This window comes from Malania oleifera, chromosome 12, assembly GCF_029873635.1.
Source record: "Malania oleifera isolate guangnan ecotype guangnan chromosome 12, ASM2987363v1, whole genome shotgun sequence".
Taxonomy (NCBI): Eukaryota; Viridiplantae; Streptophyta; class Magnoliopsida; order Santalales; family Ximeniaceae; genus Malania; species Malania oleifera.
The window spans coordinates 12,112,027-12,125,322 of NC_080428.1; the positions used below are offsets into that span (position 1 = coordinate 12,112,027).

A 13,296-nucleotide genomic window follows, 5' to 3' on the forward strand; every position below is an offset into this window, starting at 1 on the left:
AATACTGGACGCAATTTTGATCACAAATGAAGTCATTGAGGACATTAGGTGAAGGAAGAAGGAGGGATTAATATTTAAGTTGGATTGTGAGAATGCCTATAATAGGGTGAGTTGGAATTTTTTGAGTAGATTTTATGAAGAAGGTTTTTGGTGAGAGATGGCATAGATGAAAGAAAGGTTGCATGTCTAATGTGTTTTATTCAGTGATAGTGAGCAGGGAACCTAAATCTTGGTTTAGAGCTACTAGGGGGATTAGACAAAGACCCTCTTTCCCTTTTTTTGTTCGTCTTAGTGGCTAATGCCTTAAGTAGGATGGTTGATAGAGTTGTGGTTAGAGGTTTAATGAAAGGCTTGCAAATGGGGAAGGAGGAAGTAATGGTTTCGCATCTTCAATTTGCTGATGATTCTATCTTCTTCTTAGAGGATCATAGGTCATTTTTTTCAAATATTTTGGGGATTCTACATATTTTTGAAAGGTTTTCAGGGCTTCAGATCAATTTGGGGAAGAATGGTATTGCCACTATTAATTTGTCAAAGGAGCAATATAGGGAGTTAGCCTCAAAGGTTGGTTGTTTTGTTTTGGATTGGCCATTATCTTATTTAGGAGTGCCTTTAAGGGGTAATCCTAGATCCGCTAGTTTTTAGGAACTTGCTATCAAGAGAGTGGCTAAGCATTAAGACGGTTGGAAGGTGCGCTTTTCTCTTTAGGAAGTAGGATTCTCTCATTCAAGCTTGTCTTTCTAGTATCCCACAATATTTTTTGTCTATTTTCAAAAGACCTATGGGTGCGGCTAGTAAAATCGAGAGAATCATGAGAGATTTTCTTTGGTCAAGGGTAAGGGATGTTAGGGATCATTTGGCGAGTTGGGGGTGGTCTGTAGGCCTAAACAAGAGGGTGGGTTGGGTCATGGTAATTTGGTATCTAAAAACACGACTCTCTTGGCCAAGTGGCATTGGCGGTTTCGTTTAGATATTTCTTCCTTGGGACATAAAGTTATAAAAAGTAAATTTGGACTTGATGGGAGCAGGTGGGCTACCAATTCGAGTCTTGGATGTTCTTAGGAGAGTCTGTGGAAAGCCATTTCTCATATCTATTTCCTCTTTATTCCCCATACTAAATTTATATTGGGTAAGGACTATAATATTCGCTTTTGGGGAATGATGTTTTGTCCACCTATTTTCCTCGCCTATTTCGATTAAGCTTAGAACAAGAGGGATCTATTTCTTCTTTCATTGTGGAACCAAGTGGTCCTTTAATTTCTTGGGATTTCCACTTTAGGAGACCATTGAATGTTAGGGAGATGGAGGAGTTATCCTCCTTGTTAGTACAACAAACAACAACAAAACCAAGACTTAAGTTCCACTAGGTGGGGTCAGCTATATGAATCATTTTTCGTCAATTTATGTGATCATGGACCATTTCTTTAGATAGATTCAAGGATATTAAATCCTTACTCACTATCTCCCCCAAGTTATTTTAGATCTACCCCTACCCCTACCCCTTCCCCTTCTACTGCCTCCCACAATAACTAACTCACACTTCCTCACTGGCGCACTATGTGGCCTACGTTGCAAGTGTCCATGCCATCTAAGTCGTCCCTCCCTTATCTTATCTTCTATAGGAGCTACACCTAACTTACCGCGAAAATGTTCATTCCTTAATTTATCTTTCAATGTTATACCACTCATCCATCTAAGCATTCTCATCTCGGCAACTTTTACTTTTTGGATATTCTGTTTCTTCGTCGCCCAACATTCTAATCCATATAGCATAGCTGGTCTTATAATTGTCCTATAAAACTTCCCTTTTAATTTTAAGGGTATTCTACGATCACAGAGCACACTTGAAGCACTTCTCCATTTTACCCAACTTGCTTTAACTCTATGCATTACATCATCTTCAATTTCTCCTTCAGCTTGCATAATATATCCAAGGTATCAAAGTCTACAAGTGCTATTCATTTCTTCATCATCAAGTTTAACTTTGTCTCCAATATTCCTCCTACCATTACTAAAATTACATTTCATATATTCAGTCTTATTTCTACTTATCCTAAAGCCTCTAGATTCCAAAGCTTCTCCCCATAATTCTAACTTAGCCTCTACTCTGCCTCTAATTTCATCAATTAATACAATATTATCTGCAAACAACATACACCATGGAACCTCCTTTTGAATGCTCTTAGTCAGTTGGTCCATCACAAAAGCAAAAAGATAAGGGCTCAAAGCAAATCCTTGATGTACACCTATGGTGATTGGAAATTCTCTAGTTTCTCCATCTATAGTCCTTACGCTAGTCATTACTCCATCATACATATCCTTAATGACATCAATATACCCACTACGTACACCCTTTTTTCTAAAACCCACCATAGAACTTCCCTAGGTATCCTATCATATGCTTTCTCTTGGTAAAAAATTGTCGAGTCTCTTTGGAAGCTGATAGTCATTCTTGGTCCTTGGATCCCTCCAAGTTTTATTAATGCAAATCTTTTTGTGAGTTTTTTACTAGCTCTGGTTTTCTTTTCCCTCTCTATAAAACTATCTAGAAGGCCAAGTTCCCTCTAAAATCAAAGCTTTTATCTGGCTGGTTGTGCTCAATAGGATTAACACCAATAACTTGCTACAGATTAGAAGACCTTTAAAGGCTCTATCTCCGAACATATTTGTGCTTTATTTTAATTGCTCAGAAACTGCTTTGCATCTTTTTTTACATTGTGATTTTTCCCGGAGTATTTGAAACAAGTAATTTAATTATTTTGGGGAATGCTGGATTTGCCCAAAGACAGTGGAGGAGTTGTTGGCAATTCAGTTTGTTGGTTTTGGCAGCAAATAGAGGTAAGGAATTATGAAATTGTGCCTTATTTTGTGTCCATTGCAGTCTGTGGATGGAACGAAACAAGTGGATTTTTGCTGGGAAGAAGTTGTCCCTTTTACTGGTTTGGGAGAAGATTCAACATTTGGCTTCTCTTCAGTGTGTGGGTAATGGGAACTTCAGAGGGATGCATTTTTCAGGTGTTCAGCGTAATTGGCTTTCCTTGTTGAAATGATAGGGCCTGCTGATTTTTTGGGGTTGTTTCTAATATTCCTTTTGTTTTTTATTTCTTTATTTTCCTGGGGTTACCGAATTTTGAAAGGAGATGCTTTAATCTCTCCTTCTTGTACATTCCTATTCTATCAATGAAATTCTTTCGTTGTCGAAAAAAAGAATTAGGGGGACAAATTCTCTAATCTCTCTCAAACTATTCTTACGAGACCTACTTCTGACCACCTTCCCATTCTGCTAGATCAAGTAGGGTATCTTGGGGTCCCACTCCTTTTAGGTTTGAGAATGTATGGTTGGATCATGTTTCTATTAACCATTAGTGAGAAGCTCTTTGGGAGAGGATATAGGGAGCGGTCAGGAAAGTTTTAGCCTTATGACGAAGTTGAAACATCTTCAGGAGAAGCTAAAATCTTGACGAGGGGGTGTTTGGTGATGATGTTAAGAGTTAAAAAATTCAGAAAACTAGGTGAGTTGGAATCTTTGGATAAAAAGCAAGAGACGAATCTCTGAGGAGTCTAGAAGGATATCTCTAAAGAATGAGCTTGGGAGGTGATTTTTAAGGAAATGAGAAGTTGGAGGCAAAAACTAAATTTAAATAGTTCAAAGAAGGTGATTGTAATACTGGTCTCTTTCATAGGCTTGTAAATGGAAAGATGATGAAAATTTTGGTTAGGGAGCTGCAAGTGGGGGGAGGGACAATTATTAATGAGCCTAATAGGATTGCTTATGAGATCTCTCATTACTTTGGAAATCTTTATTCGGAGGCTTGGAGCCCAACGGTTGAGGGGTTAGAGTGGAATCCCATTTCTAAAGAATGCTTTAGTAAGAGAGACCTTTTGATGAGGAGGTGACGGGGGTAGTTTTTGTGATGGACAGGGATAAGGCTACGTGCCTGAATGGTTTTAATTTGGCTTTTCTCAGGACTGTTGTCATATTATTAAGGATGACTTGCTTAATGTTTTTGCTGAATTTTATGGGAATGGGAGGCTAGGCAAGAGCATCAATTCCATTTTCACTACCCTCGAGCATAAAAAATCTAGATCCATTAACATAAAGGACTTCAGACCTATTAGTCTTGTCTCTAGTGTCTATAAGATCATCACCAAAGTTCTAGCTAATAGGCTGAGTGCAGTGCTATACAAATCTATTTCTACAACTCAGAGTGCCTTTTTGGGGGGAAAACAAATTGTGGATGCTATTTTGGTGGCTTGAGGTGGTGAAGGATATTTGTAGGAGGAAGAAGAAAGGTTTCATTTTAAATTCGATTTTGAGAAGGCCTATGATAGAATTAATTGGAGTTTTTTGGATAAAATTTTTGTGAGGAAGGGTTTTAGCCAGCATTAGCATAGGTGATTGGGGGGGTTGTTTGTCAAATGTGTGGTTCTCGGTAGTAGTGAATGGGGAACGTAAGTCTTGGTTTAGGGCTTCGAGAGGTATTAGACAGGGTGATCCACCTTCCCCTTTTCTGTTCTCTTAGTAGCCGATATGTTGAGCAAAATGGTGGATAGGGGGATGGTGAGAGGGTTGGAAGTGGGAAGAGAGAGGGTGGTAGTATCTCATTCTCAGTTTATAGATGATACCATTTTCTTTTTAGAAGATCACAACCCTTCTTTCAGTTGTGTTCTGGGTATCCTCAAAGTCTTTAAGAGAATTGCAGGGATTAAAATAAATATGAGGAAAAGTGGTTTAGCAAATATTAATGTGCCTGTTTATCGAGCTAGGGAGCGGTATTTTGTTGTGGGGTGTAGTATATTGGAATGGTCTCTAAATTATCTAGGGGTCCCATTGGGGGGCAAATCCTAGACATGCAGAATTTTGGAATCTGGTAGTGGAGATAGTGGCTAAAAGGCTTGATGGCTGGAAGGGGGCTCTTTTTTCCTTAGGGGGTAGAATCCCCCTCGTCCAGGCTTGCTTATTAAGTATCCGGTTATATTATTTCTGTTTTTAGGATTTCAATGGGCATTGTTATGAAGATTGAGAAAATCATGAGGGATTTCTTGTGGTCCGGAGTCCGAGATTTAGGGATCATTTAGTAAGGTGGGATGAGGTTTGTAGGTCTAAATTGGAGGAAGGGCTAGGTCTTGAAAATTTGGTGTCTTAAAACATCGCTTTTTTAGCTGAGTGGTTACAATGTTTTCCCCTATAAGATCACTCCTGGCATAGTGCAATTAGAAACAAGTATGGAGTGGGTGAGAATGGTGGGGTACCAATGTTAGTTTACAATCTTCATCGGAGAGCCCATGGATATCTATTTCTCAAAAATATCCTTTGTTTACGCCTCACATCAATTTTTTGGTGGAGATGAGTTCCTAGAATCAATTTTGGAAAGATCCATGGTTGGGGAATGATATTCAAGCCACATCTTTTCCTCATCTCTTTCGTTTGAGCTGAAGGCAAGATGGTATGATTTCTTTCTTTGTGATTTGCTTGGGTAGCCCCTCTGCTTTCATGGAACTTTCATTTCAAAGGATCTTTTAACAATAGAGAACTGTTCGAACTTTCATCCTTGCTGTCATTATTGAACAACTATCATCTTTTTTCAGCTAGGTATACTTAGTCTTGGGTTTTGGATCAATCGGGGGGTGTTTTCTTGTAAATCTTTTTTTGAGTTCTTGATGTGTTCAAATTCTCGTTTTCCCCTATATTCATTTATTTGGAAGGCAAAAGCTACCCCAAAAATTAAGGCTTTCATAGCTCATTGTGCTTAATAAAACCAACACTAATAACCTGTTGTAGATTAGGAGACCTTTGAAGGCCTTATCTCCAGATGTTTGCATGCTATGCTACTTGAATTCGGAAATGGCACCTCATCTATATTTACACTGTGACTATATGTGGAGAATTTCGAATAATTAATTTAGTGTGATGGAAGAATCTTGGGTCTACCCGGCATCAGTGGAGGAATTGTTGTCTATTTCTTTTGAGGGTGTTGGTAGAAGAAAGGAGAAGGTTGCGCTGTGGAAATGCAGTGTTTTGGGGACTATGGTTGGAGCACAAAGCACAGATTTTTTCACGAAGAAAATTGAATTGGCAGCTGGTTTAGGAGAACATTCATTACTTGGCTTCTTTATGATGAGTTGGTTTTGGTTGCTTTAAGGGAGTTAGTTTTTTCAAGGTTCAGCGAGAATGGAGGAATCTTTTGCTCTGATTATTATATTTTTTCCAGGTTTTGACATTTTTATCTTTTTTTTTATGAATTTTTCCATAATTTTGATGGGAGAAATCTTTTTCTCCTTTTTGCAAATTCTCCTCTTATCAACGAAATATCTTCTTATGCTATCAAAAGAAAAAAAAAATGCATTCATAATGATAATATGCAGGAGTCCTACATGAAACAAACTCAACTATGCTCCTAAGGGAATGTCAAATATAGCATTAAAGGCTTACAAAGGGACTGAAACAATTGCCTAAGCATGTCTAACAAATTTATTGCTGTAGCTCCCCCATATGGATTGTATGTAAGCATGTTTTAATTATTTTATGTTCAAAGAAAAGAGATGCATTATCAATTTGTTGTCATGTTGATCATATTGCTGATATCGGAAAGATATCAAGGATCTTCTTGGATCAACTACGGCACTTTTTAAGCATGATGTGGGAAAATTTCAAAAGGATTCTCTAGCAGAGGACAATGTGATGGACTTTGCGGTCCAAAACTCATGGACCCTAATGAAACCTGTAAAAATGTTAAGACAGACTTCCTGATGATCCTAGAAGGCATCAGACTCTTGTTGGGAAGTTCATATGCCGAACTATGACAAAACTGCTCATTACATTTGCAGCTGGTTTATAAACTAGTTCATGAAAAATCCTAGAGGATATATTGCAAACACTCCAGTGTTTCCTGATTGGACAAAGCATGTTGAAGTAGGATGAGCTGCAGAAAACCAACTACCGCCTCTAATTCTATATATTTATACATAAGATAAGCAACCTTAGTTTGCGACTCCCATAATCCTTACTCCTCTTTGTTCTTTTATTTTATTTTTTCACACATCTTACAACATTATTAGGCCTTGGAAAAAGGCAGGCCACCTCTCTGTTAATTAAATAAGTAACCTATTCTCTATCAATCACAAATCATGACCATATAAAGATTAAAATCTACATGAGGTTAAGTCATAAGAACCATTTTATGATATAAAATAGATGAACTGAAAAATATCAAGTCATCTTCTTCATAAATTACCTATAGGCTCTTCTTCCAAGAATCTAGCTTCAGTTCTTCTTTGAATTGGATGCTTTGTTACCCTAAAGGAAGGGGTTTTACTTCCAGAGACTGCACAACAGCAATCAGCATCTTCAATGTCCATTGCAAAGGCCGCAGCTCCTTGATGAAGAGCGTATCTATAAATTGTTTAGGCAAAGCTTATGCCATGAAACAACTAATCATACGAAAACAAGATGAAAAAATAAATTAGAATAAAAAGAATGCTACAACCATTTACCTCTATGGTAAGACACTGAATTGGACCTGTAACCTATGACAACAGCAATAACAAATTTTTGCCTACATGTCCAATTAACTATTAAGCTTAGTATGACAACTACTAAAATCATTCCATACAACAAAGCTGCAAACCATAATCATGCTGCTGGAATTATAGGGTTACTATACAGTATAATGCAACAATAATTAGTACAACTCAATTCAATTCCTTAGGTATTTTATTTCCATATACCCAATATCATCTATCCATGGTCTTAAATTTCTGCGAATTTGCCAAAATTTTCATTGAAAATTTCAATTTCCACACCCTCAAAATCGAAAAATGGCAATCAAGTTCCATCAAAATTTCCAAGCATGACCTGAAAATTATCAAGTCTTAAAATTTCAATGACATTTGTCTAAATTTTAACTATAGAATGAAATTTCATTGAGATTCAAATTTAAGTCAAAACCCAAGTTGCATCTCTCTTTCTTTCTCTTTGATAGCAAAAGAAATGCAACAAAAGAAATTTCTATCGTAATTTATCTTTTTTATCGAAAATAAAAAGAAAATTTATAAGATAGCTTTCATAGTTTTGACAAACAATAAATAACAAGTTATCCATATTTGTGTTATTTATGAATTTCATTTATATTTGCCGTAAAGTGAGTGAAAGATTTTTTAGAAGAAGAATAACCATTCTTATTGAATTTCAAGAGACACAATTACAAGATAAATAGTAGAGGAAGGCCACCAAATTAGGAAGGCCGCAAATCAGCAAATCAAATCACCTCAAAATCAGCAAATTAAATCAGCAGATCTCTAGGCTAGAAAACAGGAAACTGAAACTACTAGAAACTGAAATAGTAATTTCATATTTTAAAAAATAGAATTTCCTAATTTATTCCCTAGAAATCCGACCACCCCCCCCCCCCCCTTCAAGTTGGAGCGTAGATATCTATCACGCCCAACTTGCTTACAAAGAGCTCAAAACTAGGTCTGAAAAGTCCCTTGGTGCAGATATCGGCTATGTGCTGAGTAGTAGGAACAAAAGGCATGCAAATAGCTCCAATATTAATCTTCTCTTTTATGAAGTGTCTGTCAGTCTCTACATGCTTCGTGCGGTCATGTTGTACTGGATTTTGAGCAATACTTATGGCAGCATTGTTGTCAAAATACAACTTCATTGGCATGTTCACCGGCATCCGCAGCTCTTCAAGAATTCTCTTCAGCCATAGCATCTCACAAACTCTGTTAGCCATAGCCTTATGTTCTGCCTCGGGACTGCTCCTTTTGCAACCACATTCTGTTTCTTGCTTCACCATGTGACCATACTTACCCAAACATAAGTACAGCATCCTGACGTGGATCTCCTGTCAATAACTGAGCTTGCCCAATCTGCATCAATGTATGCCTCTATGTTCTGCGGTGTGGTCTTCTGGAGAGTAAACCCTTGCTTGGTGTACATTTCAAGTATCCGAGAATCCGATAAACTGCTTCAAGATGTTTCTCGTGGGGTGAATGCATAAACTGGCTTACCAAAATCACAGCAAAAGCAATATTGGGTCGTGTATGTGATAAGTAAATTAACTTTCCCACCAACTTTCAATATTGAGTTGTATTCACTGGATCACTTTCCTTGTCATCTCCAAGTTGGCTAGCTGGTAGACTATATCACTTTGAGCCGTTTTCTCCTTCTACCGCCTGCACTACGGGTGCCACACCTTTCAAAATTCATTGTCACTTAGGTCATCCTTCCTTGGAAAAGTTAAAATGTCTCGTTCCTAGTTTGAGTTCTATGTCTAGTCTCGTTTGTGAATCTCGTCAGTTAGGAAAGCACCATCGTGTTTCTTTCACTTCCCAGGTCAATAAACGAGCTGCAAGCCCTTTTATGTTAGTTCATTCAAATGTATGGGGTCCTAGTAGGGTCGTGTCCAAGTTGGCTTTCCGGTGCTTTGTAACCTTTGTGGATGATTATTCAAGAATGACTTGGTTATATTTAAAAAAAGATTTTCCTGAGTTATTTCATGTATTTTGTGTCTTTTGTTCTGAAATAAAGACTCAATTTGGTTTGTCAGTTCGAATACTTCGAAATGATAATGCTAAAGAGTTTTTCAATGCACAATTCACTACTTATATGACTCAGTTTGGTATTGTTCAGTAACCATCTTGTGCCCACACTCAAAGAAAATGGAGTTGCAAAGCAGAAAAATAGACATCTTCTTCAAATCACTCGCACCTTACTTTATCAAATGCATGTACCTAAAGTGTTTTGGATTGATGTTATACTTAGTGCTTGTTATCTAATCAACAAAATGCCATCCTCTATTCTTGATGGTAAAATTCGCTACTCCATTCTCTTTCCTAATTCACCTTTATTTTCTATTTCTCCTCGTATATTTGGGAGTGTGCCTTTTGTTCATCAACTAACTCCTGAGGTGGATAAGTTGGATCCTCATGCTATAAAATGTGTCTTTCTAGGCTACTCGTATACTTAAAAGGGATATCATTTTTATAGTCCTATGCTGCATTGCTTCTTTGTTTCTACCGATGTTACCTTCCTTGAGTCTACACCTTACTACACCCAGTCACTGAGCGCTTCTAAGCTCAATGAGTCTCTTCCTTTGCCTAATCTTCCAGATTCTATGTTGCTGTCCTTGCCCAATCAACCATCTAAGTCTCCATGTAGTTTGAGTCCTTCCCATCGCCTTGATCATCCTAATTTGCAGGTGTATTCACGACAGTGGCTCCAAGGAAAAGAGTCCCCTCCAACTTCTACTACCACGCCTTTGGTTTCCTTGTCTAATGATCATACTTCCCATGATGTTGATCCTCCTATTGCTGTTCGGAAGGTAAATGCACATGTACTCAACACCCCATTTCCAACTATGTTTCTTATGACTCCTTATCACCCTCCTATTATTGTTATGTCACTGCTCTGTCATCTACTACCCTTTGTAAATCTGTTTCGGAAGCCTTAGCCCATTTAGGGTGGAGGAATGCTATGATTGAAGAGATGAATGCTTTACATGACAATGGTACTTGGGACTTGGCACCTCTTCCTCTAGAAAAGTCTTTGGCTGGTTGTCATTGGGTTTACACTATGAAAGTCAACCCTGATGCTTCTGTGGCTCATCTAAAGGCTTGTCTTGTTGCTCAGGGATACACTCAACTGAGTGGTCTAGATTATTCTGATACTTTTTCTCTGGTTTCCAAACTTATATTAGCACATATGTTCATCTCCTTGGCTACTAGTCATTGGCCTTCCTGCATGGTGACCTTGAGGAGGAGGTTTATATGGAGCAACCACCTAGGTTTGTTGCTCAAGGGGAGTTAGGCTTAGTACGTCGGCTCAAGAACACTTTATATGTTTTAAAACAGTCTCCCAGAGCATGGTTTGGTCGTTTCAGTGCTATAGTACTTGAGTTTGGTATTCGATGATGTTTTGTAGATCATTTCGTGTTTTATTGTCATACTTCATCGATTAGGATCCTTCTTATTTTTTATGTGGATGATATTGTTATAACAGATGATGATGATAAAGGTATTCAGTCTCAAACTTTTTCTATAGACTAAGATTTGGGACCGTTGAAATTCTTCTTAGGTATAGAAGTATTGAGATCTCGTATCGAAACTGTTGTGTCACAAAGGAAGTATGTTCTTGATCTGCTAGGTGAAACTTGCTTGTTGGGATCTAAATCGGTTGATAGGCCCATGGATCCTAAGAGCAAGTTAATGCCAGATTTGGGTGATTTGCTACCTAATCCTGGACAATACCAGAGATTTGTTGGAAAGTTGAATTATCTCACAGTTACTCGGCTAGATATATCTTTTGCAACACGTGTTGTGAGCCAATTTCTAGATTCTCTGAGGACAAAGTCATTGGGACAAAGTAATTCGCGTCTTGAGACATCTCAAAGGTGCACCTGGGAGAGGTCTTTTAAATCGTGATCCGGGTCACACTTATATCTATGGATATATAGATGCAGATTGGACTGGATTGCCTTCCGATAGAAGATCCACCCCCAGGTATTGTATCTTGGTCGGTGGTAATTTGGTTTCTTGGAAAAGTAAGAAACAAAACATGGTGACAAGGTTGAGTATTGAATCAGAATATAGAGTTATGGCTCACACTATCTGTGAACTTGTCTGGTTAAAGAACATGAAGAAAGAATTTAGGTTCTCCACATTCTCAGCCTATGAAGTTGATGTGTGATAATCAAGTTGCTCTTCATATTGCCTCCAACCCAGTCTTTCATGAGCGGACAAAGCACATTGAAGTTGATTACCACTTCGTTTGGGAGACACTTGTGTAGAAACTCATTACAACCGCTTATGTGAAGTCGGATATGAAACTTGCTAATTAGTTTACCAAAACGTTGGGGGGTGCTTGTGTTAGATTCATTTGTAACAAGTTTGAAGCTTATGAGATTTATGCTCTAGCTTGAGGGGGAGTGTTAGAGGTTATATATGTCTTTTAGTATTATTATTATTAAGTGTGTTAGTATGTTAATTAATGAGAGTTAGTGAGGGTATTATTGTCATTAGAATGTATTTAAATATGTATAATTGAGGGAGAGACCTATCTTCAAGTTAGGTCATTCCTTTTTAATCAAATCTTAACAATAACATCTATAGCCTTTCTAAGTTTTCGAGTACCCAACAAAGACACATTTAACGACACGAGGGGAGAAATTGTCATGACCATTATGTACAACATGAACAAACATTTGCACCCAAAGACACGACTCACGAGGTACAACAAAAAACATGAATGTTTCTAGGTACACGATGGAGAAGGGAATTGTCCTCCTAGAACACTTGACGGCATTTTTTTGAGCAAAAAACACGCTATAGAAGAGCATCACCCAAAAGGTTTTAGGAACATACATATAAAAGAGTAGAGACCATGCTATGTCAAGTAAATGTCTATTTTTTCATTCAGTTACTCCATTTTGTTGAGAGGTATGTATACATGATGTTTGATGAATAATCAATTTGATCAAGTGAAAAGACTAAGCTCATTTTGAACAAATTCAAGTGCATTATCTCATCAAAAAATTTGAATACAAATGCCAAGCTGAATTCTTATTTCCTAGTAAATTGAGTAAATACATGCAAAAAAATCAGACCTATCTTTTAATAAATAGATACAGGTCATACGCAAAAAATCATCCACAAAGCACATAAAATATTGATGACCAGTCAAATTCTTGATTCTACGCAGACCTTAAATATTTGAATGAATAACAAAAAACAATGATTTACCATGAGACTCAACTCTAGACGAAAAATATGTCCTAATATTTTTTCCCAACTCACAAGCATAACACTTAACAAGAAACAAACTTGAACATATGAAAAGCTTCTTGTAGTTCTTGAAGGGATGGATGACCCAAACGAGCGTGTGCCACTGATCAAGAAAAACACCATGAGTAGAAATTGAGGAAACCGCATAACAAGAATTGGGGCCACCATGACCACCATCAAAATAATACAGGCCATCCTTCTCAAGCCCTCCACCAATCCTCTTCTTTGTTTAGAGATCCTAAATAACACAATGAGAAGGAAAGATAGTCACCGAATAGTTATGAGACTTAGTTAATAGACTAATTGATAGCAAGTTCAAGGAAAATTTAGACATATAGCACATATGAAAGAGAAAAGAAGGAATTGAATGAATAATGCTAGAACTAATTGAACCATCAGCAAAAGTAACCTAAGAGTGTAAAAAAATGGTGTTCAAGGACAAACAAATTAGGACTACCTATCCTATGGGAGGAGGCACCATAATCTATATCCCAAGGTGACGAGAATGAA

The 13,296-nt window shown here is 37.5% G+C and overlaps 1 protein-coding gene across 2 annotated transcripts in view; it reads right to left on the reverse strand.

Annotated features, from left to right (window-relative positions):
* LOC131145143 (molybdenum cofactor sulfurase) overlaps positions 1 to 13,296 on the reverse strand; it is a 158,012-nt gene that overhangs the window by 122,957 nt on the left and 21,759 nt on the right. For both annotated transcript variants that reach the window (XM_058094244.1, XM_058094243.1), the window contains exon 5: positions 7,236 to 7,393. In XM_058094244.1, the coding sequence (XP_057950227.1) occupies positions 7,236 to 7,393 (158 nt within the window). The remainder of the gene's footprint in view (positions 1 to 7,235; positions 7,394 to 13,296) is intronic.